We start from the raw sequence: 27,208 nt of genomic DNA, 5'->3' as shown, positions 1-27,208 counted from the left end.
GAAAAGCTATTTTACCTTATCAGCCCTTAAAAGGGCCCTTTGCGGGGCATGCCCCAAAGAATTCAGCTCTTTTGCCTGTAAAAAAAAAAACATACAATACCCCCCCAACATTACAACCCACCACCCACATACCCCTAATCTAACCCAAACCCCCCTTAAATAAACCTAACACTAAGCCCCTGAAGATCTCCCTACCTTGTCTTCACCACACCGGGTTCACCGATCGGTCCAGAAGAGCCTCCGAAGTCTTCATCCAAGCCCAAGCGGGGGCTGAAGAGTGACGTCCATCCTCCGGCTGAGGTCTTGATCCAAGCGGCGGCTGAAGAATTCCATCTTCGGGCAGAAGTCTTCATCCTATCCGGGCAGAAGAGTAGATCCGGACTGGCAAACATCTTCATCCAAGCCGCATCTTCTATGTTCTTCCATCCGATGACGAGCGGCTCCATCTTCAAGACCTCCAGCGCGGATCCATCCTCTTCTTCCGACATCCTAAAACAGAATGAAGGTTCCTTTAAGGGACGTCATCCAAGATGGCGTCCCTCGAATTCCGATTGGCTGATAGGATTCTATCAGCCAATCGGAATTAAGGTAGAAAAATTCTGATTGGCTGATGGAATCAGCCAATCAGATTCAAGTTCAATCCGATTGGCTGATTGGATCAGCCAATCAGATTGAGCTCGCATTCAGACTTCTGCCCGAAGATGGAATTCTTCAGCCGCCGCTTGGGCTTGGATGAAGACTTCGGAGGCTCTTCTGGACCGATCGGTGAACCCGGTGTGGTGAAGACAAGGTAGGGAGATCTTCAGGGGCTTAGTGTTAGGTTTATTTAAGGGGGGTTTGGGTTAGATTAGGGGTATGTGGGTGGTGGGTTTTAATGTTGGGGGGGTATTGTATGTTTGTTTTTTTACAGGCAAAAGAGTTGAATTCTTTGGGGCATGCCCCGCAAAGGGCCCTTTTAACCCCTTAATGACCACAATGTACCCTGTATGTCACTGGTTATTAAGGGTTTTTTCAGGACATAATAGCACAAGTCTAGCAAGAACACGCTATTAATGCCCTCCCTTTAGCAGGCTTTGTGGAATAGAGCAGTCTCAACGCTGATGGCAAGACCGCACTATAAAACAATCAAGTCCAAAAAAAAGGCCAGTGACATACAGGGTACGTCGCTGGTCCTTAAGGGGTTAAGGGCTGGTAAGGTAAAAGAGCTTTTCTATTTTAATTTTAGAATAGGGTAGGGCATTTTTTTTATTTTGGGGGTCTTTGTTATTTTATTAGGGGGCTTAGAGTAGGTGTAATTAGCTTAAAATTGTTGTAATATTTTTCTAATGTTTGTAAATATTTTTTTATTTTTTGTAACTTAGTTCTTTTTTATTTTTTGTACTTTAGTTAGTTTATTTAATTGTATTAATTTGTAGGTATTTGTATTTAATTAATTTATTGATAGTGTAGTGTAAGATTTAATTGTAGATAATTGTAGGTATTTTATTTAATTAATTTATTGATAGTGTAGTGTTAGGTTTAATTGTAACTTAGGTTAGGATTTATTTTACAGGTAATTTTGTAATTATTTTAACTAGGTAGCTATTAAATAGTTATTAACTATTTAATAGCTATTGTACCTGGTTAAAATAATTACAAAGTTGCCTGTAAAATAAATATTAATCCTAAAATAGCTACAATATAATTATAATTTATATTGTAGCTATATTAGGGTTTATTTTACAGGTAAGTATTTAGCTTTAAATAGGAATAATTTATTTAATAAGAGTTAATTTATTTCGTTAGATTTAAATTATATTTAATTTAGGGGGTTGTTAGGGTTAAGGTTAGACTTAGCTTTAGGGGTTAATAAATTTATTAGAGTAGCGGTGAGGTCCGGTCGGCAGATTAGGGGTTAATACTTGAAGTTAGGTGTCGGCGATGTTAGGGAGGGCAGATTAGGGGTTAATACTATTTATTATAGGGTTAGTGAGGCGGATTAGGGGTTAATTATTGTAGGTAGCTGGCGGTGACGTTGTGGGGGGTGGATTAGGGGTTAATAAATATAATATAGAGGTCGGCGGTGTTAGGGGCATCAGATTAGGGGTACATAGGGATAACGTAGGTTGCGGCGGTGTACGGAGCGGCAGATTAGGGGTTAAAAAATATATGCAGGGGTCAGCGATAGCAGGGCCGCAGATTAGGGGTTAGTAAGTGTAAGGTTAGGGGTGTTTAGACTCGGGGTTCATGTTAGGGTGTTAGGTGCAGACATAGGAAGTGTTTCCCCATAGGAAACAATGGGGCTGCGTTAGGAGCTGAACGCTGCTTTTTTGCAGGTGTTAGGTTTTTTTTCAGCTCAAACTGCCCCATTGTTTCCTATGGGGGAATCGTGCATGAGCACGTTTTTGAAGCTGGCCGCGTCCGTAAGCACCGCTGGTATTGAGAGTTGCAGTGGCGGTAAATATGCTCTACGCTCCCTTTTTGGAGCCTAACGCAGCCCTTCTGTGAACTCTAAATACCAGCGGTATTTAAAAGGTGCGGGGGGAAAAAAGCCAGCGTTAGATACGCGGGTCGTTACCGACAAAACTCTAAATCTAGCCGTATGCAAGGTGTTATTGATAATTACAGGGTGCAGCAAATCAACAGCCCTGTCTCTGTGACCGTTTAATATACTTTATAGCATTTAAACCTCTAAATGTCTGCCTGTTTCTAAGCCTCTAAAGACAGCCTCTTATCGCATGCTTTTTTATTTGCTTTTCAAAACAGGAGACTGCTAGTTCATGTGAGGCATATAGATAACATTGTGCTCATGCCCATGGATTCTGCACAACACAGCTAAAATGCAAGTTAATAAATAAAATGTCTGATCAGGGGGCTGACAAAAGAGGCTTAGCTACAGATGAGTATATTAATATAACCATGTTGGCTGTGCAAAACTGGGGAATGGGGAATAAAGGTATTTTTATGTATCTTTTTAAACAAAAACAATTTTAGAGTTGACTGTCCTTTAGAACAAGTAACACTACACTGTACAAAACAAGTGCATTCAAATAAGTCAACTGAATTGACATTTGGAACTGTTAGTGTTGATAACCTAGGCTGGTTGTTTAAAACAAACCCTCAGCGTCACATACATATTCAGTTATCATGGGAGGGAACGAAGAGGTTAATCGCACTAGCTTTATCTGGGGGTGCCTAGGGCAAATTCCGTTGAGTGGGAAGGGAATGAGGAACAGTATCCAATGACACATTGGAAACCTACAGACAACCAATAGCATGAAAACAAATATATTAGGAGGCGGAGACTAAACGGACCGAAGTCCAAAGTCTCCCGGAAGAAAAGCAAAACACTAAAACAGAGGCGCACCTGTAAGGTACGTACAGTAACGGAGCCGCCGTCTGACAGGTACAGTGCAAACCCCTCACTTTATTCCGTTACATAAACCACCGCTCAGCTGACCGCCGTAGTTATTACGTATTGAATGCAGTCTGCACATGCTTACATACTCCACCTTACGGTTATGCTGTATACAGCTGCATTATATGTGTACGCGCCACGCCTCACACCGCTACATTACTGACATACCCCACCTCATAGATAAGTGCACGTATAGCACCCCTCACACGCACACACTAGTACTTTTGTAAAACTTCCACTCCTCCCGACTGCAATATTTTATTATATACCTTCAATAATACTCTTTTCTGTTTTCTGCTACAATATTAAATATTAAAATGATATACATCCCCACTGACATAGGTCAGTAAAATAAATAGTGTTTAAATGTCTGGTTTTGACTGTTCCTAATGGACATACTGAAATTAAACGTAAAAACAGATTTTTGACTAGACACAAGAGCAATAATCCCACATTTCTCTTATGAAGTATCAGTCAATAGCATTACAGCCTTCTTCCTATCACAATTTCGAATTCTCTTGCCCCTTGCCCAAACCCTGTGGTGGGCTCCACCCCGATACTGCCATAGGCTTTGTTTTGGCAACATCATATATATTTATTGCATTGATTAGCCATACCTTAATTGCCAGTAATAAAAAAAAGTCAATGACTTCACCGGTAATGCACACATGCAATGATAATTTACCCTATGTGTCTGTCAGCAACACACATTGATCAGTGATTTTACTCCCTTAGATGGTAATAACCATTTATGATTTATAACCTATATCAATGATTTACCCTCTTTGCTTATAGTATTTTACAGAACAATGGATTAATAATTTTGTGGAAATAATACACATATATCAGTTGTGTACTCTTATCTTCCAGTATCATACATAGATCAATGACCTATTTCCTTGGTGCCAGCAATCAAAACAAGTTATTTTATACTTTAACCCCTTAATGACCGGACCATTTTTCAATTTTCTTACCCTTAATGACAATGGCTATTTTTACATTTCTGCAGTGTTTGTGTTTAGCTGTAATTTTCCTCTTACTCATTTACTGTACCCATACATATTATATACCGTTTTTCTCGCCATTAAATGGACTTTCTAAGGATACCATTATTTTCATCATATCTTATAATTTCCTATAAAAAAAAATATAAAATATGAGGAAAAAATTGAAAAAAACACACTTTTTCTAACTTTGACCCCCAAAATCTGTTACACATCTACAATCACCAAAAAACACCTATGCTAAATAGTTTCTAAATTTTGTCCTGAGTTTAGAAATACCCAATGTTCACATGTTCTTTACTTTTTTTGCAAGTTATAGGGCCATAAATACAAGTAGCACTTTGCTATTTCCAAACAACTTTTTTTCAAAATTAGCGCTAGTTACATTGGAACCCTGATATCTGTCAGGAATACCTGAATATCCCTTGACATGTATATATTTTTTTTTAGAAGACAACCCAAAGTATTGATCTAGGCCCATTTTGGTATATTTCATGCCACCATTTCACCGCCAAATGTCATCAAATAAAAAAAAAGTTCACTTTTTCACAAATTTTGTCACAAACTTTAGGTTTCCCACTGAAATTATTTACAAACAGCTTCTGCAATTAAGGCACAAATGGTTGTAAATGCTTCTTTGGGATCCCCTTTGTTCAGAAATAGCAGACTTATATGGCTTTGTGGTTGCTTTTTGGTAAGTAGAAGGCCGCTAAATGCTGCTGCGCACCACACGTAAATTATGCCCAGCAGTTAAGGGGTTAAATTAGGTAGCTTGTAGGGAGCTTGCAGGGTTAATTTTAGCTTTAGGGTAGAGATCAGCCTCCCACCTGACACATCCCACCCCCTGATCCCTCCCAAACAGTTCTCTTCCCTCCCCCACCCCACAATTGTCCCCGCCATCTTAAGTACTGGCAGAAAGTCTGCCAGTACTAAATAAAAGGAGTTTTTATTTTTTTTAATAAAAAAAAATAAAATGTTTTAGCTGTGATGGACTCCTGCCTTAGCCCCAACCTCCATGATCCCCCCCCCCAGCAATCTAACCCTCTCCCCTACCTAATTGCCGCCATCTTGGGTACTGGCAGCTGTCTGCCAGTACCCAATTTGCCCCCCAAAAAAGTGTTTTTAATTATTTTTTATTACTAATTTATTTTTTTCTGTAGTGTAGCAGCCCCCCACAATACCCCAACCCCCTCCCCCTCCCAGATCCTCATATATATATATATTTCCCCCCCTCTTCCCACTCATTGGTGTCAGTGTGGGTAGGTGATCGCGGGCGTGCGCGCGCACCCGCGCACGCGCGCCCCCGCACGCTCCCGGCACCCGGCGTGCACATTGCACTAACAGGAGCCGGATGCCGGGTAGCGATGGGCCGCCCACCCGCCTCCCAGTTGCGCTCCCACCCACCAACGAACCGGCCGCATCGCTACCGGTGCAGAGATGGCCACAGAGTGGCTCTCTCTGCATCGGATGCTTTCTAAGGGTATTGCAGGATGCCTCAATATCGAGGCATCACTGCAATACCCTGAGAGCTGCTGGAAGCGATTGCGATCGCTTCCAGCACTCTCTTAGACAAGTGACGTACCAGGTACGTCCATTGTCACTAACTGCAAGTTTTTGCAGGACGTACCTGGTACGTCACTTGTCATTAAGGGGTTAAAGGGATAGTCTAGTCAAAATTAAACTTTCATGATTCAGATAGAGCATGCAATTTTAAGCAACTTGCTCCTTTATTTCCAATATCAAATGTTCTTTCTCTTGGTATCTTTATTTAAAAAATCTGGAATGTATAAGATTAGAAGCCGGCCCATTTTTGGTTCAGCACCTGGGTAGCGCTTGCTGGTTGGATGGCTACATTTAGACACCAATCAGCAAGCGCTACCCAGGTGCTGAACCAAAAATGGTCTGGCTCCTAAGCTTACATTTCAGCTTTTTTAAATAAAGATACTAAGAGAACGGAGAAAAATTTGATAATAGGAGTAAATTAGAAAGTTACTTCACATTGCATGCATGCTGTATCTGAATCATGAAAGTTTAGTTTTGACTAGATTATCTATTTAAACTAACATTTCTATAGTTGATAGCTTCTTTGGATACTAGAGGCAATAGTGCAGGTTCACATCCTCTGCTTTTTGGCCCCATGGACCAGTTATGTACTTCCTGACAGTTTTAAACTCAGTAATTACCTAAAACTTTACTTTTTTTAATTTTTTTTATATAAAGACACTAATATGTTTAAGGTCCATTAAAGGGATATATAACTCAAATATTTTATTTTGGCATTCAGGCAGAGCATATCATATTAAAAAGTTGTCAGCATGCAACTAGTCTTAGTTAATGTGGTATGCACTCCAGGGGCAAGATTACATATGCGGCGTCGCCTTCAAAAGCCGGTGATGCCGGTTTTTACGCGGTTTTAGTATCACATATACGGCGTAGCGTACAAGTTACACGCGTATATTTTACCCGTCGCCCGCATTTTTTAGTCCCATAAACTAACATAGAACTGGCGTCGCCATTCGAAATTACATATTCGGCGCAAGGACTTTCGTGCAGAGAATGGAGAAAATCTGCTCCATTTTCATCTCGTCACACATAGGCAATACAACACACAGAAAAAGTCCAGCACTCGCTCACAAGCTCTCAGCTAAGATTAAAAGCAAAACTGGAAGAGTCAGTAACCGCAACCGCGGTAACTGACTCTTCAAGTTTTGCTTTTAATCTTAGTTCAAAGCTTGTGAGCGAGTGCTGGACTTTTTCTGTGTGTTGTATTGTCTGTTTTGTAATTTTACCTATGGACCTGCACCCAGACAGGCCTGGGGTTAACTTCCTGTGACTCTGGAAATAGTGTAGCTTTAATGGTACACTAAACTCAAAATCTTTCTTTCATGATTCAGATAGACAATACAATTTTAAACAACATCCTAATTTACTTCTATTATCTAGTTTGCTTCATTCTTTAGATATCCTATGTTGAAGAAATAGCAATGCACATGGGTGAGCCAATCACACAAGGCATCTATGTGCAGCCACCAATCAGAAGCTACTGAGCCTATCTAGATATGCTTTCCAGCAAATGATATTAAGAGAATGAAGCAAATTAGATATTAGAAGTAAATTAACGTTGTTTAAAATGAAAAGCTCTTTCTAAATCATGAAAGAAAAAATGTGTGTTTCATGTCCCTTTAAGAGAGTGCTATAGCACCAAAAGCTGAGCCTGTTTAGGGGTCATGGAATGTGTACCCGGTCCGGTCTGAGAGTGCTGTCCCTTTTTCTTTGCCACACGTAGGCAGACGCAGCAACCCTTGAACTGACTAAAAAAGCAACATAACTCCCTGAAACCATTAACAAACGCATACATTTAAGCAGCATCTTAAATAGTTAAAGGGACAGTATACTATAAAATTTGTTTTTCTGTTTCCAATTACTTTTTTTACTGGCTGCAGAGTATAAAATGTATGAGATTTGCTTTTTTTAAGGTTTATTTGTGTAAATGAAATTGCTGATTTTGTGTTTTGAAGTCACAACCTAATAAAATGGGTTGAGCTTGTAGGTATAATCAGATCTCATTACATTTATCACATTGTGACTTGCTTCTTTATTTTATATCTGTTCATAAACCAATACTTGGAGAGAACAATGGAAAACTAACATTTTATTAACTTATCTCTTCTAGAACCCACTGGGAGTGTAATTTATTTTACTGGCTGTGTTAACACAGCTTGGCCTTGAGGCCAAAACATTTAAGGATGGGTGGGGTTACCACAGGCTAAATAAAATATTTCAAATGCAATCATAAGGGTAAAGGAAATACTTGTAAACAATTTAATACACTCCAGCAGGTAAAGTGGATAATTGGGAACAAATTAAAGGGAAGAACATTTTTGAGTAAACTGTCCCTTTAAACCCTGCTGCCCACTTAATTATTAAAATCAATATTCCTCCTCTGCAATTGTGTCAAACCAATCACAAACAGCACAACCTCTCACCTGCAGCCTTAAAACACCTGACAATGCACACCCTATCAGTAACATCAGTATTATATACTGTAGGCCTGTCAAAAATAATCGTTTTGACGATGCATCGCGATGCGGCATGAAACGATTCTGCATCGATGCGCTGAGACGCGATAATCGATTAACGTTACCCACGTGACCAGCCTCCAGGAAACGTAAAAGAAAGTGCGCGAAAGTGCGCGGTACATCGTTTTGACGTCACTGACGTCACGTCACCCAATAAAGCAACATGGGCGCTCATGGGCGGTCTCTTGAAGTGCCGAAGTTACGCAGTAGGAGCAAAGCAGCAAAGCAGGAGTTTGTTGCCTGAGATTGATGATGGTACACGGCGGTATACTACAGCTACACGGCGGGCTCATTTTTATTTTGTGGGAGACAGAGGAGGAGACCTATGGTGAGAATTAGACTAACTAACTGTTTGTTTAGTTAATAGTTACCAAAACGTTGTACATTTTGCCAATGCCATGCCATAATTGCCATTGCCATGCCTGCCTATTGCCTCAACTGCCTACTACTTGCCAATAGGTAAGAGCAAATCAATAAGGGGTACACAATCACATTTATTACACAATAAGGGGTAACAATTAAATACTTGCCTTATTTACTTAACGTAGTATGCTGAGCTGACTGAGGCTCAGGCTGCTGCATAATTAATTGCTGCATTATTGAATAATATTGCATATATAAAAAATGTATTATAAATAAATATAGTATACTATTATTGTCTAATAATGTCTCTATTAGTCTAATCTGTATCTATTATCTACATGTTTTTCACATGGATGGATGGCCTGGTCTGAAGTTCTAATATTTTAATAATATATTAATTCAAGAAAGTGCATGCAATTTTAAACAACTTTCCCTATTATATAATTTGCTTATCCTTTGTTGAAATGCATAGCCTCCTCCTTGTGCACAAAGTATTATATACTTATAGTAAGTAATGTGTGTGCTGTGCAATGCATTGCTAATATGTCATCAACAAACGATATCTGAGAAGTATGAAGCAAATTAAATAATAGAAGAGTTAGTTATGATGTTTATTTAAAATTGTATTCTCTATCTGAATCATGAAAGTAAATGTTTGGGTTTTTGCACCTTTAAGTGTGTAATATATTACAGTAACTGTGTCAGTGAGTGAGTGATGTCCCCTGCAATTATCACAATGCAATTTGTTTTAAAATTTATGTTCGCAAAATGTATGGCATTGGCAAAGTAGTTGAAGTTACTAGTACTTGTTGATTTTACATTTGCGGCTTGACATTTTGACAACTGGAACTTAGTGTATTTTCTTTTTTTTTTAACACTGACAGAGTTTGACGTTGACAACAACATCATCCGTCACATATGTACATGTCATGCTAAAATGACAGAGGGAGACAAAAAAGATAGAGAGATAAAAAATGCACCTAGCATTTTAAAAGCAAGCATCTGGGCACATTTTGGATTTTATGAACATACTGGAAAGCACGAATTGGACAAGACACACGCGGTTTGTAAAGCCTGTCACACAAAAATTAAATACCTAGGGAATACTACTAACTTGAGAAATCACGTTAGACGTTTTCACTCTGAGATGCTAACCCCTGCCGCTGTCGCCAGTGCCACTGCCAAGGAAATAACAAGACTAGCTGAAGCTCATCAGCCAAGAATTGATGCAATGCTGTCAACTTTGCCACCCAACTCTGAAAAAGGGAAGAGAATAACCAAAGCTGTGGCAACTTTCATAGCGAAGGACCTACGGCCTTACTCTGTTGTGGAAAACCTTGGGTTTCGCAACCTGTTGAAGACACTAGAGCCACGTTATAAGATCCCGTCACGCAATCACTTAACAGAAAACGTTATACCTGCACTCTACCAAGAAACAAAAGCTCAGGTAATTGCATCAATGAGCCAAGCCAGTCGAGTCGCACTAACGTGTGATTCATGGACTTCAGTCACGACGGAGTCTTATGTAACAGTAACTGCACATTACATTAGCAAGGACTGGAAGATCTTGTCGCATGTGCTGCAAACGAGAGCAGTTTATGAGTCTCACACGGGTTCTCATCTGGCGGAGCTACTGTCTCGTGTCGTGGAAGAATGGCAGCTGTCCGATAAATCTGTAGTGCTTGTGACCGACAATGCTTCGAACATGATTGTTGCTGCTCAAGTTGGAAAATTCCCTCATGTAAAATGCTTCGCCCATACACTGAATCTCGCATCCCAGCGGGCGCTGAAAGTGGCCACGCTCTCCAGGCTTTTAGGCAGAGTGCGACGAATATCAACATTTTTTCACCGCAGCACTACAGCAAACCACTGTCTGAAAGAAAAACAGAAATGTCTTGGCCTGAAGAATCATAAGCTAATAACTGATGTGACAACAAGGTGGAACAGCTCATATGACATGGTCGAGAGGTTCCTAGAACAGCAACCTGCAATCTGTGCCACATTGTTGTCTCCAGAAGTCAGAAAAAGTGAGTCAGATCTCTGCACTCTCAACGAAACAGATGTGTCAAATGCAGAGGATGCTGTGAGTGCATTAAAGCCAATGAAAGATGCAACCACACTGATGTCAGAAGAGCGCAATCCAACTGTTTCTCTCATTGCCCCTCTAAATGCACAACTGCTCCAGAACATGACAGACACCATGGGAGACACACCCATGATCCATGAGATCAAGAATGCCATCAAAACAGATCTCCTGAAGAGGTACAGCAGTGAGGCAGAGAAGAAGATACTTTATACAGCCTCTGCCCTGGATCCTCGTTTTAAGGGACTGCCTTTTATTCTCACAGAGGAGGAGAGATTGGAGATATACAGAGGAGTGACTGAGGAGGCTGCATCCTTGGAGGTAATTTTAATTGCATCATGTTTCTTGAATAGATGTGAGCTGTTGTATGCATTTATTTATGCATTACTGTCTCTCTGAGCACACACATAGCATTAGCTGGCTGGCTGCTCGAGGTAATAATGAATGCTATTTTTTCTATTCTTTTGTTCAAACACAGATTGAGTGTACTAGTACAGTTACATCTAGGAGGACAAACGTGGATGAAGTGCCACTGCCTGAGGGAAAAGAAACTCTGGAAGAAGAATCAGCCATCGAGGAGGATAACCCTTCTCCTCCCAAAAGAAAGTCCACATCGCTTCTCATGACTTTGCTGGGACAGTCTTTCACTGACACTGAAGGTACAATAGAACCCAAGACCCCCTATGCCAAGGCTGAAGAGGAAATAGAGAAATATTGTAAAGCCCCATCTCTGCCTCTCACTGAAGACCCTTTGAAATGGTGGCATGTACATGAGGTCATATTTCCCCTCCTCTCTCATTTGTCAAAGCGATACTTGTGTATCCCAGGTACAAGCGTGTCTGCAGAGCGGGTTTTCTCCACTGCAGGAGATGTGGTAACGGCTAAAAGAAGCACCCTCAAACCAGAGCATGTGGATCAACTAGTGTTCTTACAGAAAAACCTACATATTCCATAATTCTGAGTAGTGATTCAGGTTTATAATATTAATATTTAATGTTTTTTGGCACATCCAGAAGAAAGTGCTGTGTGCCCCACTGCCCAGTGCAGACTACTGTTAAGTTATTTTATATTTGTTACTGTTATATAGCTTATAGCTTTTTGAAAAATGAAGCTTAAAACCTTGAGTAAATCTTTGTTGGATCACAAAATATACTAGTACACTACACGACACGACCGACCACGTCACTCTGTCACAGTCACACACACACACACACAATACAAAAGAAACAACACACAACTGCACACACCTCATGTGTGCGTGTCAGTCAGTGTCACCCTTCACCATGATTCACTCTTTTTATTATGTGTGTTTTTTTTGGTATTGTTTGACTGTGTGTGACTGTGACTGTGTGTGTGTTGTGTAACAATATATTTGTGATCCCATAAAGATATTGATAATCAAAGTTAGTAAATCTAGTAGTTCAATGCTACTTCTTGTTTAATGTCTATTACTACTTCTAGTGTTACTGTGATGTTTGCCAATCAGGAAGTGCTCTGTTTTGTAGATGTTGTGCTATTGTTACAGCACACCCCTGTATTGTTTGCAATGCAGTGAGTGCATAGTGCACACTGCATAAGGGATTATTAATATTATTCATTCACACTAAAAAATTGTCTATTTTAAATAGACCCTTTAAGAAAGATATCATATGTTTTTGTTTATGATCCCAATTCCCAATCCCAAATGCCATCCCACCCACTCCCAGGCAGATCTGTAGGGGTTAACCGAATATAACCAACCAGTTAACAATAACAATGTGTGTACTGCAGTGTCTAACTGTCTCTTTATGAGTGTGTGAGTGTGTCTGTGAGTGAGTGCCAGTTTGAAAAGTTTGTATGTATCTCATTCTCTATGAGTGTGTGTGAGATGAGTGTATTAACTGCCTTTGAATTTTTTTGTTTGTATGTGATTGTGTGTCTGTCCCAGTGTCACTGTCTAAGTGTCTATGAGTGTGAGTGTGACTGTGGCTGACTGTGGTGCCATTGAATGTTTTTGTTTGTGTGTGTGTCCCACTGTGTCTCTAGTGTCTGAGTGTCTAGTGAGTGTGACTGTCTAACTGTCTATGAGTGCACTATGCAGAGAGTGAGACTGAAGCCAAACCCCACTATAGGGGAAGGAAAAGCCTTGAGTAAACCTTGAGTAAATCTTTATTGGATCACAAATATACTGTACACTACAGACAGTACAGCACACACACAGTGCCACACACAACAGCACAATACAAAAATAAAGCACACACACCTCAGGTGAGTGGCGTGCCACCCTTTCTTCACCATGATTTACTCCTTGATGTCTGTGTCCTTTTTTATGTATTGTTTGTTTGTGTGTGACTGCTGTGTACTGTTCAGTGACAGACTCAGTCACTATTCAGTTGTGTGTAGTACTGCTTTAACAGTAACTAATAACTAACTAATTATATTTGTGATCCCATAAAGATAATATAATCATCAAGAAGAAACTGTAGTTATAGTAGTTCAGTTCAATGCTACTTGTTTTAAATGTCTCTCTCTCAGTCTCTAGTACTATTGTAAGTCTGTAACTGTGTAAACTAATTGTATATGTCACAATCACATGTGTGTTGTGTGCACACTCTGTGCTTTTGTGTTGTGTTCCAGATTCTTCACGTGATGTTTGTTTGCCACAAATTGACAGTCATGAAGGCACAGTGGACTGCACCTGTAATTTTGTACCTATAAGGGATTTATGTTTTGTTTTCTGAGGACAATTTTCACACAAATAAGGTATTATGGTGGTAACTTAAGCTTAACCTATCTATTTGGGTTTTAATTTAATGTCTATTATATTATTATTACTAAGTAAGTAAAGAAATTAAATTAAAACCAACATAGATAGGTTAGACATTTATTTGTTGTTCATGTTTCTTTACAAGTGTATAGTGTACTACTTACTAATATATAATATATACATTTAAATATTTTCTTTTACTGAAGAAGTACACTGTGAGCACTGCACTTTTTACACTACGTACTCTGTAACTACAGTTTGATGCCATAATATTGTTTCCAAACCAATACAACAATTGCCATTTAGTATTTACTGTTCTATAAACTGTTGTTGTCTGCTGTGTTCAGACTTTGCCACAGGAAGAGTGTCCTTTTTTGAGCTAATAAAATAAAAAAAGAGTTTATTTCAATACTTTGACTTCTTGAATTTTTTTTTCTGAAAAATTTAAAAATTGGGCAGAAATAGTGCAGTAATCGTGATGCATCGCGATGCATCGTAGAATCGAATCGTATCGAATCGTTACGATGATAATCGTAATCGAATCGAATCGTGAGACAGGTGAAGATGCGCAGCTCTAATATACTGTATACCCATTTGTCAATTTATATTGGATATGAGATACATTGATTTACAACTCATAAGTGAATATTACTATATGTACCCATCATACACAACTATGTGGATGAGAGTTATAGTACAAAAATATGTCATAAACATGATATTACCTGTTTTAACAATATTAGTGTAATAAAACACACCTCACATGGATGTGTATGACAATTACATGGTAAATCACAGAGGACAATGTTTATGGTGATATATATATATATATATATATATATATATATAATATATAATATATAAATTTTTTTTTTTTTTTTTTTTGGCTTCTTGGATGAGGGAGCTGAGGTGCCTGTAGTGGATTGCCTTGTTCTAGCAGATTCTGGTGTTTGTGTTTCTGCTGGAGTGCTGGCCACAAATGATAGGCTGGAGGCAGTGTCCTGCTGGTGTGTAGAGTGCTCAACCAACACACTCAAAAGTTGATTTTGTTCTCTGCATCTATTGTCCATATGCATATCAGATAGAATTTGCATCATCTGTGACTGGTTTTGAACACTTGCACTTAAAGATGCTGTGAAGTCCCTCTGCAGCTCTATGCTACATTTTTGTAACCTCTCTTGGCCTCTGAAGAACCTCTCTTGGCCTCTTTGTATGCTCTCAGTGCTTATGACGAGCCTTCTCCGGAGTGTAATGTATTCCTCACCCAGGGTATAATACAATGCGTCCACAGACTCTTGAGCAACAGGGTTTGGCAGTTGCTTGAGGGCCACAATGTTGGAGAAGAGGTGATGCCTGTGGATGTGCTTCTGTTCTTGGGGGACAGCTGTCAGTTCTGGTGCTTGAGGGGCAGCTGTTGGTTCTGGTGCTTGAGGGGCAGCTGTACCTTCTGCTGTTTTTTCATCTGCAGATGTTGGAACTCGTCCCAGGGAAGAGGATGGTGGAGCTCATCCCAGTGAATAAAATGGTGGAGCTCTCATAGATGATTGGTATTCCCACTGATGACCAGTGTGTGACCATTCAACCTCTACATAGGCACATCCTGTGACATAGTCTGTGGGTAATATCCATGACTGACATGAGACTCATTGTGTTGTGGGGGGTGTAAATACATGGACCCTTTGTGCCTGTCTTGGCTCCCCCTCAAAACCAAAGGGAGGATATTCCTCTGGCCTGGAATGTTGTCAGGGGTCATATGGCAATGTCGGTGGGATCACTCCCAGGTCCTCAACTGAAGCCATCCAACCATGATCATGCCTGGGAGCACACTGTTCCTGCGGTTGCCTGAAGACTGGTGGTTGTTGTGGGGGTGGCATGGCTGTTTTTATCCTTGTGACAGGAGGTTCTGTGGAGGAGTTAGCACAGTCAGATATGTCAATGTACCATGTATGCCCACATGAATACATGCTAGGGCGGGGCCTATACTGATTCACATGTCAAACTCTAAAAAATGCAGGTGTGCATTGTGAGTTGGTCTATGAGGGATTTGAATATGAGCATGTTGGTGACACACTTTTTAGACCTACATAATTTCACGACACAGTAATTCAGGTGTACTAGCAAACAAGGATAAACTAACTTGTTTTAAGAGATACGAACACATACATAAATTATATAATAACTAAATGTATTTACAAGTAACAGTATGTATGTGCAAGAATTAAAGAAAAAAAAAAAAGTTTTAACACCAATAGCTACTTACTATTTTAATGGGATGATGCATTTTTAAGCTCCACTTCCTATCAATATATCAAGAGCAGGAGCAGCAATGCACTACTGAGACCTAGCTGCAAAAAACCCCACTGATTTCTGACTTCAGCTCAGCGTTTTAAGCTTCTGCCCTAGACCAACTGACTACTTCCTGCACTGCAAACACACTGCTGTCCCACTCACTGACTACACATGCAGTCACAAGCCAATTGAGGAGACTACACGTGCAGTCAGGAGACAATGTGCCGCCAATGGGAATAGTTTCAGTTCCCACTGAGCTGCGCCAATAGGTTAGGATGATCTGTGACCCACTAGGTATCAATCGTGTGTCAACTATGTGCGTAGCAGGCAGGCGGAAAGTCGGAAACCCCCCCCAAAATTTTAAAATTATTTAAATTCAAAAAAATTTGTGCTGAAGCAGGGACACACCTACACACTGCCGCCGACACACTGTGTCACGACACACAGTTTGGAAAGCACTGCTTTACGTGGACATAATACTGGCGTAAGTTACTTGCGACAACAGAAATGTGTATTTGTGTACAATTCTGAAGATCGCCAGTCTAGCATTTGATGGCGCCATATATGTGATACCCCAATGTACGAGGTGAAATTACAGGCGGCACTGGTTTCAGAAGTTACTGCGCCGCATATGTAATCTCGCCCCAGGTCTTTACTCTCTTTGTGGGAGAAGGGAAAGTGTGGTACATGGTAATTTACAGCAGTAGCATGAAAAAACAAATGTAATCTGAAGGTTTTTGTTTTTCACAAAGTTTAAATAAAAATACCTTTGTGGGTTTAAAGGGACGTTAAACTCAAAGTGCAAGTAAATTCTTAAAGGGACATTATAGTGGAAAAATGACATGCTATAATTTGTACTAGTGACCCTACAATGCTATGTGTTGTATCTGAGTTACCATTCAGATCAGGACTTTGCTGGTCCCGAGCAGTTACAGCCAGTGAGCCAATTGGCAGTGGCAGTTGCACAACCCAGCTGTGATACTAACGCCACTGATTGAGTCAGCACCTGTATCCACTCTGAGCCAGCAGTTCTCTGCGGCACCTCAGTTGTTAATACATGCTCACGTGAGTTAGACAATTTGTTCATGCACAGATCACCTAATCAGCTACTCCAATGTAAATAGTGAATCACAAGATATATTGTTTACTATGAGAGCTGCAAGTTGGCCAGTGGTGAGAGTGCTTCCCCTAACAAAGCAAGTAAATAAAAAAAATATAATATATATATATATATATATATATATATATATATATATGTATGTGTGTGTGTGTATATATATATATATATATATAATTTATATTATTTTTTTTTTTTTTTTTTAAATTGTTAAATGAGGAACGAATATTTTTGCGAAGAATCTGCATGCATAAGGCCTTTCATAAATGGTGGTATAACTGATAGGCAGAAGATTGCGCATGCAAAGCCCCCACATTGAATAAATCAAGCAGTAATGCGAAGGTGATCATTGGGTGACATTGCGAAACGTCACCAGCAGAAAGAAACTACAATAGGGGGAAGGGCAAGTGTAAGGTCACATGCAAGTAACAATTATTCTATTAGACTGTAATTAGCAGCTGAGCTAACTACCATCACTTTAAGAAAGAATATGGAAATGATTCGCACACCTTTGCATGTACTTTGCATGTACGGTTGCCACCTCGGCCATGTTTTCCTGGACACTTATGAGTTATGCATGCTGCAGGGTAATGAGGGTGGAACATGTATTGTGCTGATGAGCAGCACAATAAATGTTCCTCCCTGCAGCATGCATAACTTATAAGGGTCCAGGAAAACATGGCCAAGGTGGCAACCCTATTTGCATGCCATATTTCACCTATCTTATAAGGGGTTTTTAGACCTGCTTGTAAGTGGGGATCTGTATTGAAAAGTTTTGGAATTCCTGAGTTTCAAGCTTTTGTATAATTTAAAAATAAGATTAAATGAGAGAGCGCAAGTCTTTTTCTGCTTTATTGGATACAAGGGATTAATATTTGGCCTTTTGGGAACCTTGGCTAGTACATGACTGTATGGAAAGTAGAGGTGGGGTTTAAGTAGTTCCCTGTGTGTAGGGGAGAGAGACCGGACTGGAGTTAGTGTAGCTAGGTGGAAAATGTTAGTTAATTCTTTGCACAAACCATGAACAGGAGAAGGGACATTTTCTGTTTGCCCCTAGTTGCATGCAATTCATTATCCCAGTTTACCTACTATTACCATACAAGACTGCTGACCTAGTTATTATTATTATTGCTTGTTTTTCTTTAGCTTGCTAGTCTCTGTTCTCTCTTGTATTTTGTATGTTTATGTAAAACATCTAATAAAAAATAAATAACATACAGATGTTTTTTCTTTAATTATAATACAAAATAATGGGCACCACCATTGGGTTTCCCTAACTTTAACAGCCTGTTGTGTTATCTTGTCAGCTCTGCTAAGGCTAGTTAAGGACAGTTGTAATTAAGATGCTACAGTAACAATCTTTCAGGGTTTGATATCACTTTAACTTAATGTTCTGTTTTTTTTTTCTTTAGAAAAAACCCCATTTGCTTTGAAAAAAAAATGTGGAATCCAAATGTACCAGGTAAGACCTTAAACTATAAAATTCCTCTTTGGGAATTATTTTATTGCATGAAACATGACTTACAGGGTAGTGTGAGCTGAGAAACGTAAATGCCGCATAGCTATTCAAACATACAGAGTAAACAAAACAAATATCTGTTGTGCTTTTGGTGCAGTTTATTCCTCTGCCCTGAGCTGCAAATGGGACAACAGAGCCACTGGAACAGTTACGATGGAGTATAGGGTCTTGCTAAGCACTGGGCATCACTGTAAGTACCCAGTGACCTCATTTCCAGAATGTCAAATTGGTCATCAATTTTAACAAAGATCGCAATAAACAAGTTGTGGATTTTAATGTGCACTAACTTGTGACTACATTTTTCATTGTGCACTTCAATAAAGTGTGCCTCAATGCACCATTAGTCTTTTATCTCAATTACAGATCAGTTGTGAAGATTTGAGGTGAAGGAGAATCTTTCCAATTTGGTTCCAATATCATTTAGTATGTTATTGGCGTAAAAATGGAACTTGTCTACCTAATGTATTTACTGTAAAGGAGGGACACTGGTTCCAAAAGAGCCCTTAGCACTTATTGGACTATTGGATTAGAGGGGTCACATGCCCCTTGATGAAGCAAGTGATTGTCACTGGAATGATATTGACTTTCTTCTGGGTGACTTTTAGGGTTCTCTGGGCTCCAAAAGGGACCCCTGGACCCAAAAAAACATTAAAATGTGGAAAGCGACCATACAGTGGCAACATTAATCACCATATAAAACTAAATGCACATGTAACAATTATGGGTTGTGGGGTAGTCCCTTTGTCATCATTTCACAATACCTAGAGTGATGTTATTTGAAAGAGGCAATCTTCCTGTTTTAAAACAGCTTTCATATGTCTGTCCATCTACCAGGTACCCTTCATAACAATGACAATAGCTGTCAGCACTGGTATTGTTGTAGGTATTGGTATAATTTAAAGAAGCCTAAAACACATCCCTCACCCTAGAAGTATATCATAAGACCTCTCATTTACAATATAGGGTGCCACCATTTAAATAAAGAGTTAAAAATGTGCTTATAGCTATACAGTGAGTGTCATAGTAATAATGGTTAACTGGCAGCAGCAGTTATCCACAGTTGTGTTGTTGATGTAAGTACTCAGATCCTTGTTTCCTAAGTTTATAATATAGGATCATTTTGGAGCAAGTATTTTATGTTGCTTACTCTTTTTATAATTTAAGAATTTAATGGGGAATTTAATTTAAACAGGCGTTAAACTTAAAATGTAATAGGCTATAAAACAGTAAACAATAACATGCTCTAATTTGTTACACTAGCAAAACTGCACTACATTGTGTAACCCCCACCAAGGTGTTAAACTCACAGTAGAAGTAAGGTTTGGGACCTGTAGAGCACTGCTGGGATAAACACATAGTAGTGCAGGGTCGCTAGTATTAAAATTACAATCTTTTTGACTGTTATAGCCTTTTTAAGGTTTATTACAGGTTTCTTTTTTAATGGATATTTCTTAAATGGGGAAACATTTTTCTTTTGTTTTAATAATTCTGAGGTGAGACCCGGTCCGTCAGTAGATATATAGAAGCTGCCAGTCAACTGTCCCTAGGGATTAGTTATGAACAAACATGGCTTTCCGGTTATTTTAAATATCAGTTTTACCTTTTATCCTTTTTACTTGCAAACACATCGGAACTGGTTTAAATGCTTCTATTTCTTATGCTTAGAGATACTGGATTCAAAAATGTGTCATGCATATGATTAGTCAAACATTACAATGTAATTGCAACTTAAGTGAACACAAAACCCAACAATTATTATTAAGAATTACAAGATTTTTCTCTAGGTTTGCAATAAATTGCCATACTAGATTTATTATTTTTGAGTGTCTGCTGCTATTGTTTTTTAGTAGCCAAACTTCACCCACCACTTGACTTATTTGGAGGAGGCAATCTGCACTTGCTACTGTAGTAGATGATGCTTGTCATGGAATTTTTTGTTAAATAAAACTGCAAAAGCAATGCAAATGTTTCTGTTACTATTTCCTTTTAAAATGACATGAAACTCCAAATTAAAAAAACAAAAAACTTTCCAATTTATTTCTGTTATCAGTTACTTTGTTCTTTTGGTATCTTTTTGTTGAAAAGCAGATAGGTTGGTTTTAGGAGTCTGGCACACTCTATGGCAGCAGTTTTACGAGAATGCTTTGAACAATGTTATTCATTTGCAGGAGCGTTAGATGGCAGCAGTTTTTTTTTTCTTCACAGCCTGCTGCCCTATAGTGCTCTAGACGTGTATGTTGACTACCTAGGTATGCTCTTCATCAAAGAATAATATTAGAATTACATGTAATAATATAGGTAAATTGAAACTGTTTTATTAATTGTAAGTTAGATCTGAATCATGAAAAAAAAATCATGTCATTTTACACTTTCATCATTCAGCAGAAACATGCAAGTTTAAAAACATTACAATTCACTACCTTTAACAAAATGTGCACATTCTTTTTTATGTTTGGACTTTCTAAGGGCACAATCTCCTACTGAGGATGTGTAGGTGTTTACAGTATATAGTCATGAGACTATGATTGGCTGATGGCTGTCACATGATACAGGAGTAATGAAAGGAAACTGAAATTTGTCAGAAAAATAAAATCTACTGGTCACTTGAAATTAAAAAATTAAGTGTTATTGCATTGTCGTTGTGTGTTTTTTTTGTTGTTGTGTTTTTTTTTGTTTGTTTTTTAAATTAACCCTTTAAGGACACAGCTTTCAGTTTGCTCAATTGTTTTATGACGGAAAAATTCCGTCATATGTCCTTAAGAGGTTAAATTCTGAGTGTTTCCCAGATATATATATATATATATATATGAGTATGGAGACCTGTTTTAGAAATTTGCTTCACTCTGCTCAGAGGGGGGGAAAAAAACCCAGTTACTCGTAACCTTTGACCGTCACCACAAATGCTATAACAGCATATTTTATTATTATTATTATACTTTATTTATGAATCGCCAACATATTCCGCAGCGCTGTCCATGTGTACAATTAATTTAAATAAAACAATGATATCAAACTTGTAAGAAACAGGGCAACATTTTACAAACACATACAGGAGAAATTGAGGCCCCTATTCCAGTGGGAACTTACAATCTAGAAATATGTTTTTATCCATTTTTCTGCAATGTGATATCCAGTCCTTGTAATTTTGTAAGATTTGATTTGTCTTTGTTCTTACAGGACAGCCAGGTGCTGCCTACCCACCAAACACAGTATATCCTCCACAAACAAACCCAGCTTACCCTCCAGGCACAATACCAGGTGGTCAGATCCCTGTGCCAGGGCAGCCTTGTTATCCTCCAGGACAACCAGTCTATCCACCAGGACAGTCTGTTTACCCTCCAGGACAACCTGCTTACCCCGGTGGACTTCCAGCGTACCCTGGGCAACAGCCTGGCTACCCACCACACTCTGGGCCATTCCCCCCTGGCATGCCTGGATATCCTGTAAACCCCCTGATGCCTGTGGGACCCATGGATAAGAAAATGAGAAAGAAGATGAAGAAGGCACACAAAGCAAACAAGGCTCATAAATCTCATAAGCATGGAAGGGTAAGGAAGAGGGATGTCAGAACAAAGTTAATATAAAATAAATTACTGGGTAGGAAGGAAAAGCAGTATCATAAATAAAATGAATAAATTATTGTGGGGACAAAGCATGCATATGTACTGTACTTGGGATCTGTTTGTATCATTTATTGTATAAGTATGTTTCTGAGAGCTATTCACTGTGCAAGGCAAGATACACAACTGATAGACTAAAGCATGGTTCTTCAAACCACGGGTCGGAAACCCATTAATGGGTCGCCACATCATGTTTACTGGGTCACGACTTGTGTGTATGTGTTGTAGGAGAGTGTAGGTGTGTTGAAGGAGAGTGTGCATGGTGTGGGTGGGTGTGTTGTAGGAGAGTGTGCATGGTGTGGGTGGGTGTGTTGTAGGAGAGTGCGCATGGTGTGGGTGGGTGTGTTGTAGGAGAGTGCGCATGGTGTGGGTGGGTGTGTTGTAGGAGAGTGCGCATGGTGTGGGTGGGTGTGTTGTAGGAGAGTGCGCATGGTGTGGGTGGGTGTGTTGTAGGAGAGTGCGCATGGTGTGGGTGGGTGTGTTGTAGGAGAGTGCGCATGGTGTGGGTGGGTGTGTTGTAGGAGAGTGCGCATGGTGTGGGTGGGTGTGTTGTAGGAGAGTGCGCATGGTGTGGGTGGGTGTGTTGTAGGAGAGTGCGCATGGTGTGGGTGGGTGTGTTGTAGGAGAGTGCGCATGGTGTGGGTGGGTGTGTTGTAGGAGAGTGCGCATGGTGTGGGTGGGTGTGTTGTAGGAGAGTGCGCATGGTGTGTGCGGGTGTGTTGTAGGAGAGTGCGCATGGTGTGTGCGGGTGTGTTGTAGGAGAGTGCGCATGGTGTGGGCGGGTGTGTTGTAGGAGAGTGCGCATGGTGTGGGCGGGTGTGTTGTAGGAGAGTGCGCATGGTGTGTGCATGGTGTGTTGTAGGAGAGTGCGCATGGTGTGTTGTAGGAGAGTGCGCATGGTGTGTGCATGGTGTGTTGTAGGAGAGTGCGCATGGTGTGTTGTAGGAGAGTGCGCATGGTGTGTTGTAGGAGAGTGCGCATGGTGTGTTGTAGGAGAGTGCGCATGGTGTGTTGTAGGAGAGTGCGCATGGTGTGTTGTAGGAGAGTGCGCATGGTGTGTTGTAGGAGAGTGCGCATGGTGTGTTGTAGGAGAGTGCGCATGGTGTGTTGTAGGAGAGTGCGCATGGTGTGTTGTAGGAGAGTGCGCATGGTGTGTTGTAGGAGAGTGCGCATGGTGTGTTGTAGGAGAGTGCGCATGGTGTGTTGTAGGAGAGTGCGCATGGTGTGTTGTAGGAGAGTGCGCATGGTGTGTTGTAGGAGAGTGCGCATGGTGTGTTGTAGGAGAGTGTGCATAGTGTGTGTGTGTGTTGTAGGAGACTCTGTGTGGTGTGTGGGTGTGTGTTGTAGGAAAGTCTGTGTGGTGTGTGTTGTAGGAGAGTCTGTGTGGTGTGTGGGTGTTGTATGGGAGTGTGTGTGTTAGTATCTTTTTTTACAGCACTTTCAAGTTTTTTGACTACAATCAGGAATAAAGTATGCACACATTTAGTCAAATTTTGTTGTATATTAGTTCAGAAATTTTCAGACCAAGCATAAAAATAGGGTCGTGAAGTTATGTGGTATCATGGCACTGGGTCTTGGGGGGGGGGGAAGTTTGAAGAACCCTGGACTAGAGCGATGAGGCTCAGAAAGCAAGGCAAGAGACAAGGTTATAATAGAACAATGTGTACGTGTATACATTGCATATCCACTACACTGTATACTGTTTTTTGCCTTTTGAGTTTGCCTGCTGTTTTCCAGGTAGGGACAGATATAAATGAACTTGTGCTCTGATCAAGCAATCATTTTGTGCTGCAGGGTCAGTAACCACCCTCCTTGGTGGGGTAATGGAAAACTACAATTTAAAGAGTTAAATTGCAACAAAACATGCATGAGCAATCATTTTATTTACATTTGTTTTACTGCACGTAATTATAATTAAACAAGTTGTGGGCATTTACACTTAGAGAGACTCAAAACACCTTGTAATTATAAAGCTTTTGCATAGTATTATATAAATTCACATGCTAGCTGAGTGTTAAACAATCTTAATTTGATAATGGACATGAAACACAATTTTAATTTCATGGTACAAATAGAGCATATAATTTAAACCACCTTCCAGTTTACTTCTATTCTCAAATATGCTTCAAAGTATCGTTTGTTGAAGGAGCAGGAATGTACTACTGGGAGCTAACTGAACAAGGCGAGCCAATAAAAAGAGGCATATTTCTACGGTCAACAATCAGCAGCTAGCTCACAGTAGCGCATTGCAGCTCCTGAGCCTATCTAGGTATACTTTTTAACAAAGAACATTAAGAGAAAAGCAAATTAGATCAAATGGAAAGTTGTTTAAAATTGCATGTTCTTTCTGCATTATGAAAGTTTTAATTTTGATATTACTGTCCCTTTAACCTTGTTTGCTGCAATTGTTTTTTAATGGCAAATCTAATCTCCAATATTTGTTTTAATTGGAGGAACTAACCCAGACTTTGAAAATGAATAAAGTATAATGATTTTTTTTTTTTTTTTGTAAATTGCATAATTATACATTTTAGATTACAACCTAAGAGTATTTATTTTATGGCCCTTTAAATATTCAGCACAAGGGTAACATTTATAATTATTGTCAGACTTGTTGTACTAAATTGCTAGATAATCACAGGATGATAAGTTAAAGGTACACTGAACCTAATTTTTTTTCTTTCATGATTCAGATTGAGCAGGTAATTTTTAAGCAACTTTCTAATTTACTACTATTATCAATTTTTCTTCGTTCTCTTGGTATCTTTATTTAAATTTTTGGTTCAGCACCCAATCGGCAAGAGCAACCCAGGTGCTGAACCAAAGATGGGCCAGCTTGTAAGCTTTACATTCCTGCCCTTTCAAATAAAGATACAAAGAGAACGAAGAAAATTGATAATATGAGTGAATTAGAATGTTGCTTAAATTGCATGCTCTATCTGAATCATGAAATAATAAAATGGGTTCAGTGTCCCTTTAAGAAAGGACAATGTTTTTATATTTTTACCGACTGTTTTTGTTTTTCCCCTCTTTTTGCAGCGTTCATCGTCATCCTCTTCGTCTTCCAGCAGTGACTAAATTAAAAGCTAGCTATGGCTAATGAAATGCACTGAGTATATTTATGTGGTGCTTGAGCATGTAAGGCAAGATGAGTACATTTTAACTGCTGTAGACACCAGTCTGTCTTTTCTAAAGATACCAAAAAATGTAATCCTAGCAGACTACTGTGGAGACTGTTAGAAATTTTTTTGTCCTGCTTTTTATGTATTACTATATCGAAGTGTCCTGCTCAACTTCCGTTACTGATGCCTCCAAAATAAAATTTTAATTTGCTAGTTGAGACTCTCCTTCTGTCAATATAAGTTGTAATTTGAAAATATTGTATTCGAGGTGACCAAACACTCATACACCCAAACAAGAATATGTATGAGCAATACTTTCTTTTTTATTGCTCTTATGGCTAGAGCTTCCTACAATTAACAAAATACAGTTATTTGCAAAAGAAAAATAATAATAATAAAATATTATACATATATATATATATATATATATATATATATATATATATATATATATATATATACACCTCGCTTTATTGCGCTTCGCAGATATTGCTCTTTTTACAAATTAGAAGGTTTGTGGCAACCTTGTGTTAAACAAGTTTATCAATACTATTTTTTTAAACATTATATAACACATGAATACACACATATACAAACCTATATATACACACCATTAGCAAAAGGATTATGACTCACTGAAGGCTCAGATGATGATTAGCAGTTTTTAGCAATAAAGTATTTGTTAATTAAGGCATGTATATATATATATATATATATTTTTTTTTTTTAGACATAATGCTATAGCACACTTAATAGACTACAGTATAATGTAAATATACATTTTCTTCATAAATGGAGAGAAGCCACAGCTGCATTCATTACTTTTGAGAATTCAGAACCTGGCCACCAGGAGGAGGCAAAGACACCCTAGCCAAAGGCTTAAAGGGATACTAAACCTAATTTTTTTTCTTTCATGATTCAGATAGAGCATGAGATTTTAAGCACCTTTCTAATTTACTCCTATTATCAATTTTTCGTTGTTCTCATGCTATCTTGATTTGAAAAAGCAGTACTGTAAGCTTTAGAGCTGGACCATTTTTTGTTCGGTACATGGGTAGCACTTGCTGATATGTGGCTAAATGTAGCAAACCAATCAGCAAGCTCTACCAAGGTGCTGAACTAAAACTGGGCCGGCTCCTAACCTTTTATTACTACTTTTTCAAATCAAGATAACATGAGAACAAAGAAAAATTGATAATAGGAGTAAATTAGAAAGTTGCTTAAAATTGCATGCTCTATCTGAAACGTGAAAGAAAAAATGTGGGGTTAGTATCCCTTTAAAAACTCCTCTCACTTCCCTCATCCCCCACTCATTCTTTGCCTTTCGTCCCAGGAGGTTGGCAGAGAAGTGTCAGAAGTTTTCGATAGTCTCTTATGGAGGGTAGTACTCTTCAGTATGGGACTGGAGTTTTAAGTAGTACTGTCAGCCTCTCAGTGAGAGTCCGGAGATGCAGGGAGAGTTTCTGTGAAACCATCCCGACTCATATTAACAGTTCCACAAGCAATCAGCGTTGACGAGTTTCACTGCCTGCTATTTTTCTCTCAAGTCCATGGCAGAAGCAACGCTACTATGTGTCACACTTGAAGGGCCATGTTCCTGTTCCACGGCGTAGATTCCGGTAAGATCGTTTCATTTTACTTTCATCATGGATGTATTGTAATTTCAACTGTTTATCCGAGAGGGGCTACAACCTTTCGGGGATAACTTTAACATAGGGTCTCAGTGAGGCTCCTTTTTGTATCTAGGAATCAAGGGTTAATATCTCCTGAGGGGGATTATTGAACAGTTAATGTGAATGTGATTCTGTCTGTTACTGTGTACTGTTGCTTCGGCTCATGGCTATTTTGGAACATAACGACCTATGTCTA

General features: G+C 39.3%; 1 protein-coding gene across 2 annotated transcripts; it reads left to right on the top strand.

Moving 5' to 3' along the window:
* Positions 1-3,278: 3,278 nt before the first annotated feature.
* Positions 3,279-25,552, top strand: PRR13 (proline rich 13). 2 transcript variants are annotated; one of them, XM_053705011.1, is made up of 4 exons: positions 3,279-3,353; positions 18,491-18,540; positions 21,775-22,145; positions 25,257-25,552. In XM_053705011.1, exons 2-4 carry the CDS (start codon positions 18,519-18,521, stop codon positions 25,293-25,295), a joined length of 432 nt encoding a protein of 143 aa, XP_053560986.1. In that variant the 5' UTR covers positions 3,279-3,353; positions 18,491-18,518; the 3' UTR covers positions 25,296-25,552. The 2 variants fall into 2 exon arrangements, with proteins under 2 accessions (XP_053560986.1, XP_053560987.1); XM_053705012.1 differs by having other exon boundaries at positions 3,308-3,385.
* Positions 25,553-27,208: the final 1,656 nt, after the last annotated feature.

Source organism: Bombina bombina, chromosome 3, assembly GCF_027579735.1.
Source record: "Bombina bombina isolate aBomBom1 chromosome 3, aBomBom1.pri, whole genome shotgun sequence".
Taxonomy (NCBI): Eukaryota; Metazoa; Chordata; class Amphibia; order Anura; family Bombinatoridae; genus Bombina; species Bombina bombina.
This window is presented reverse-complemented; position numbering and strand designations above follow the sequence as displayed.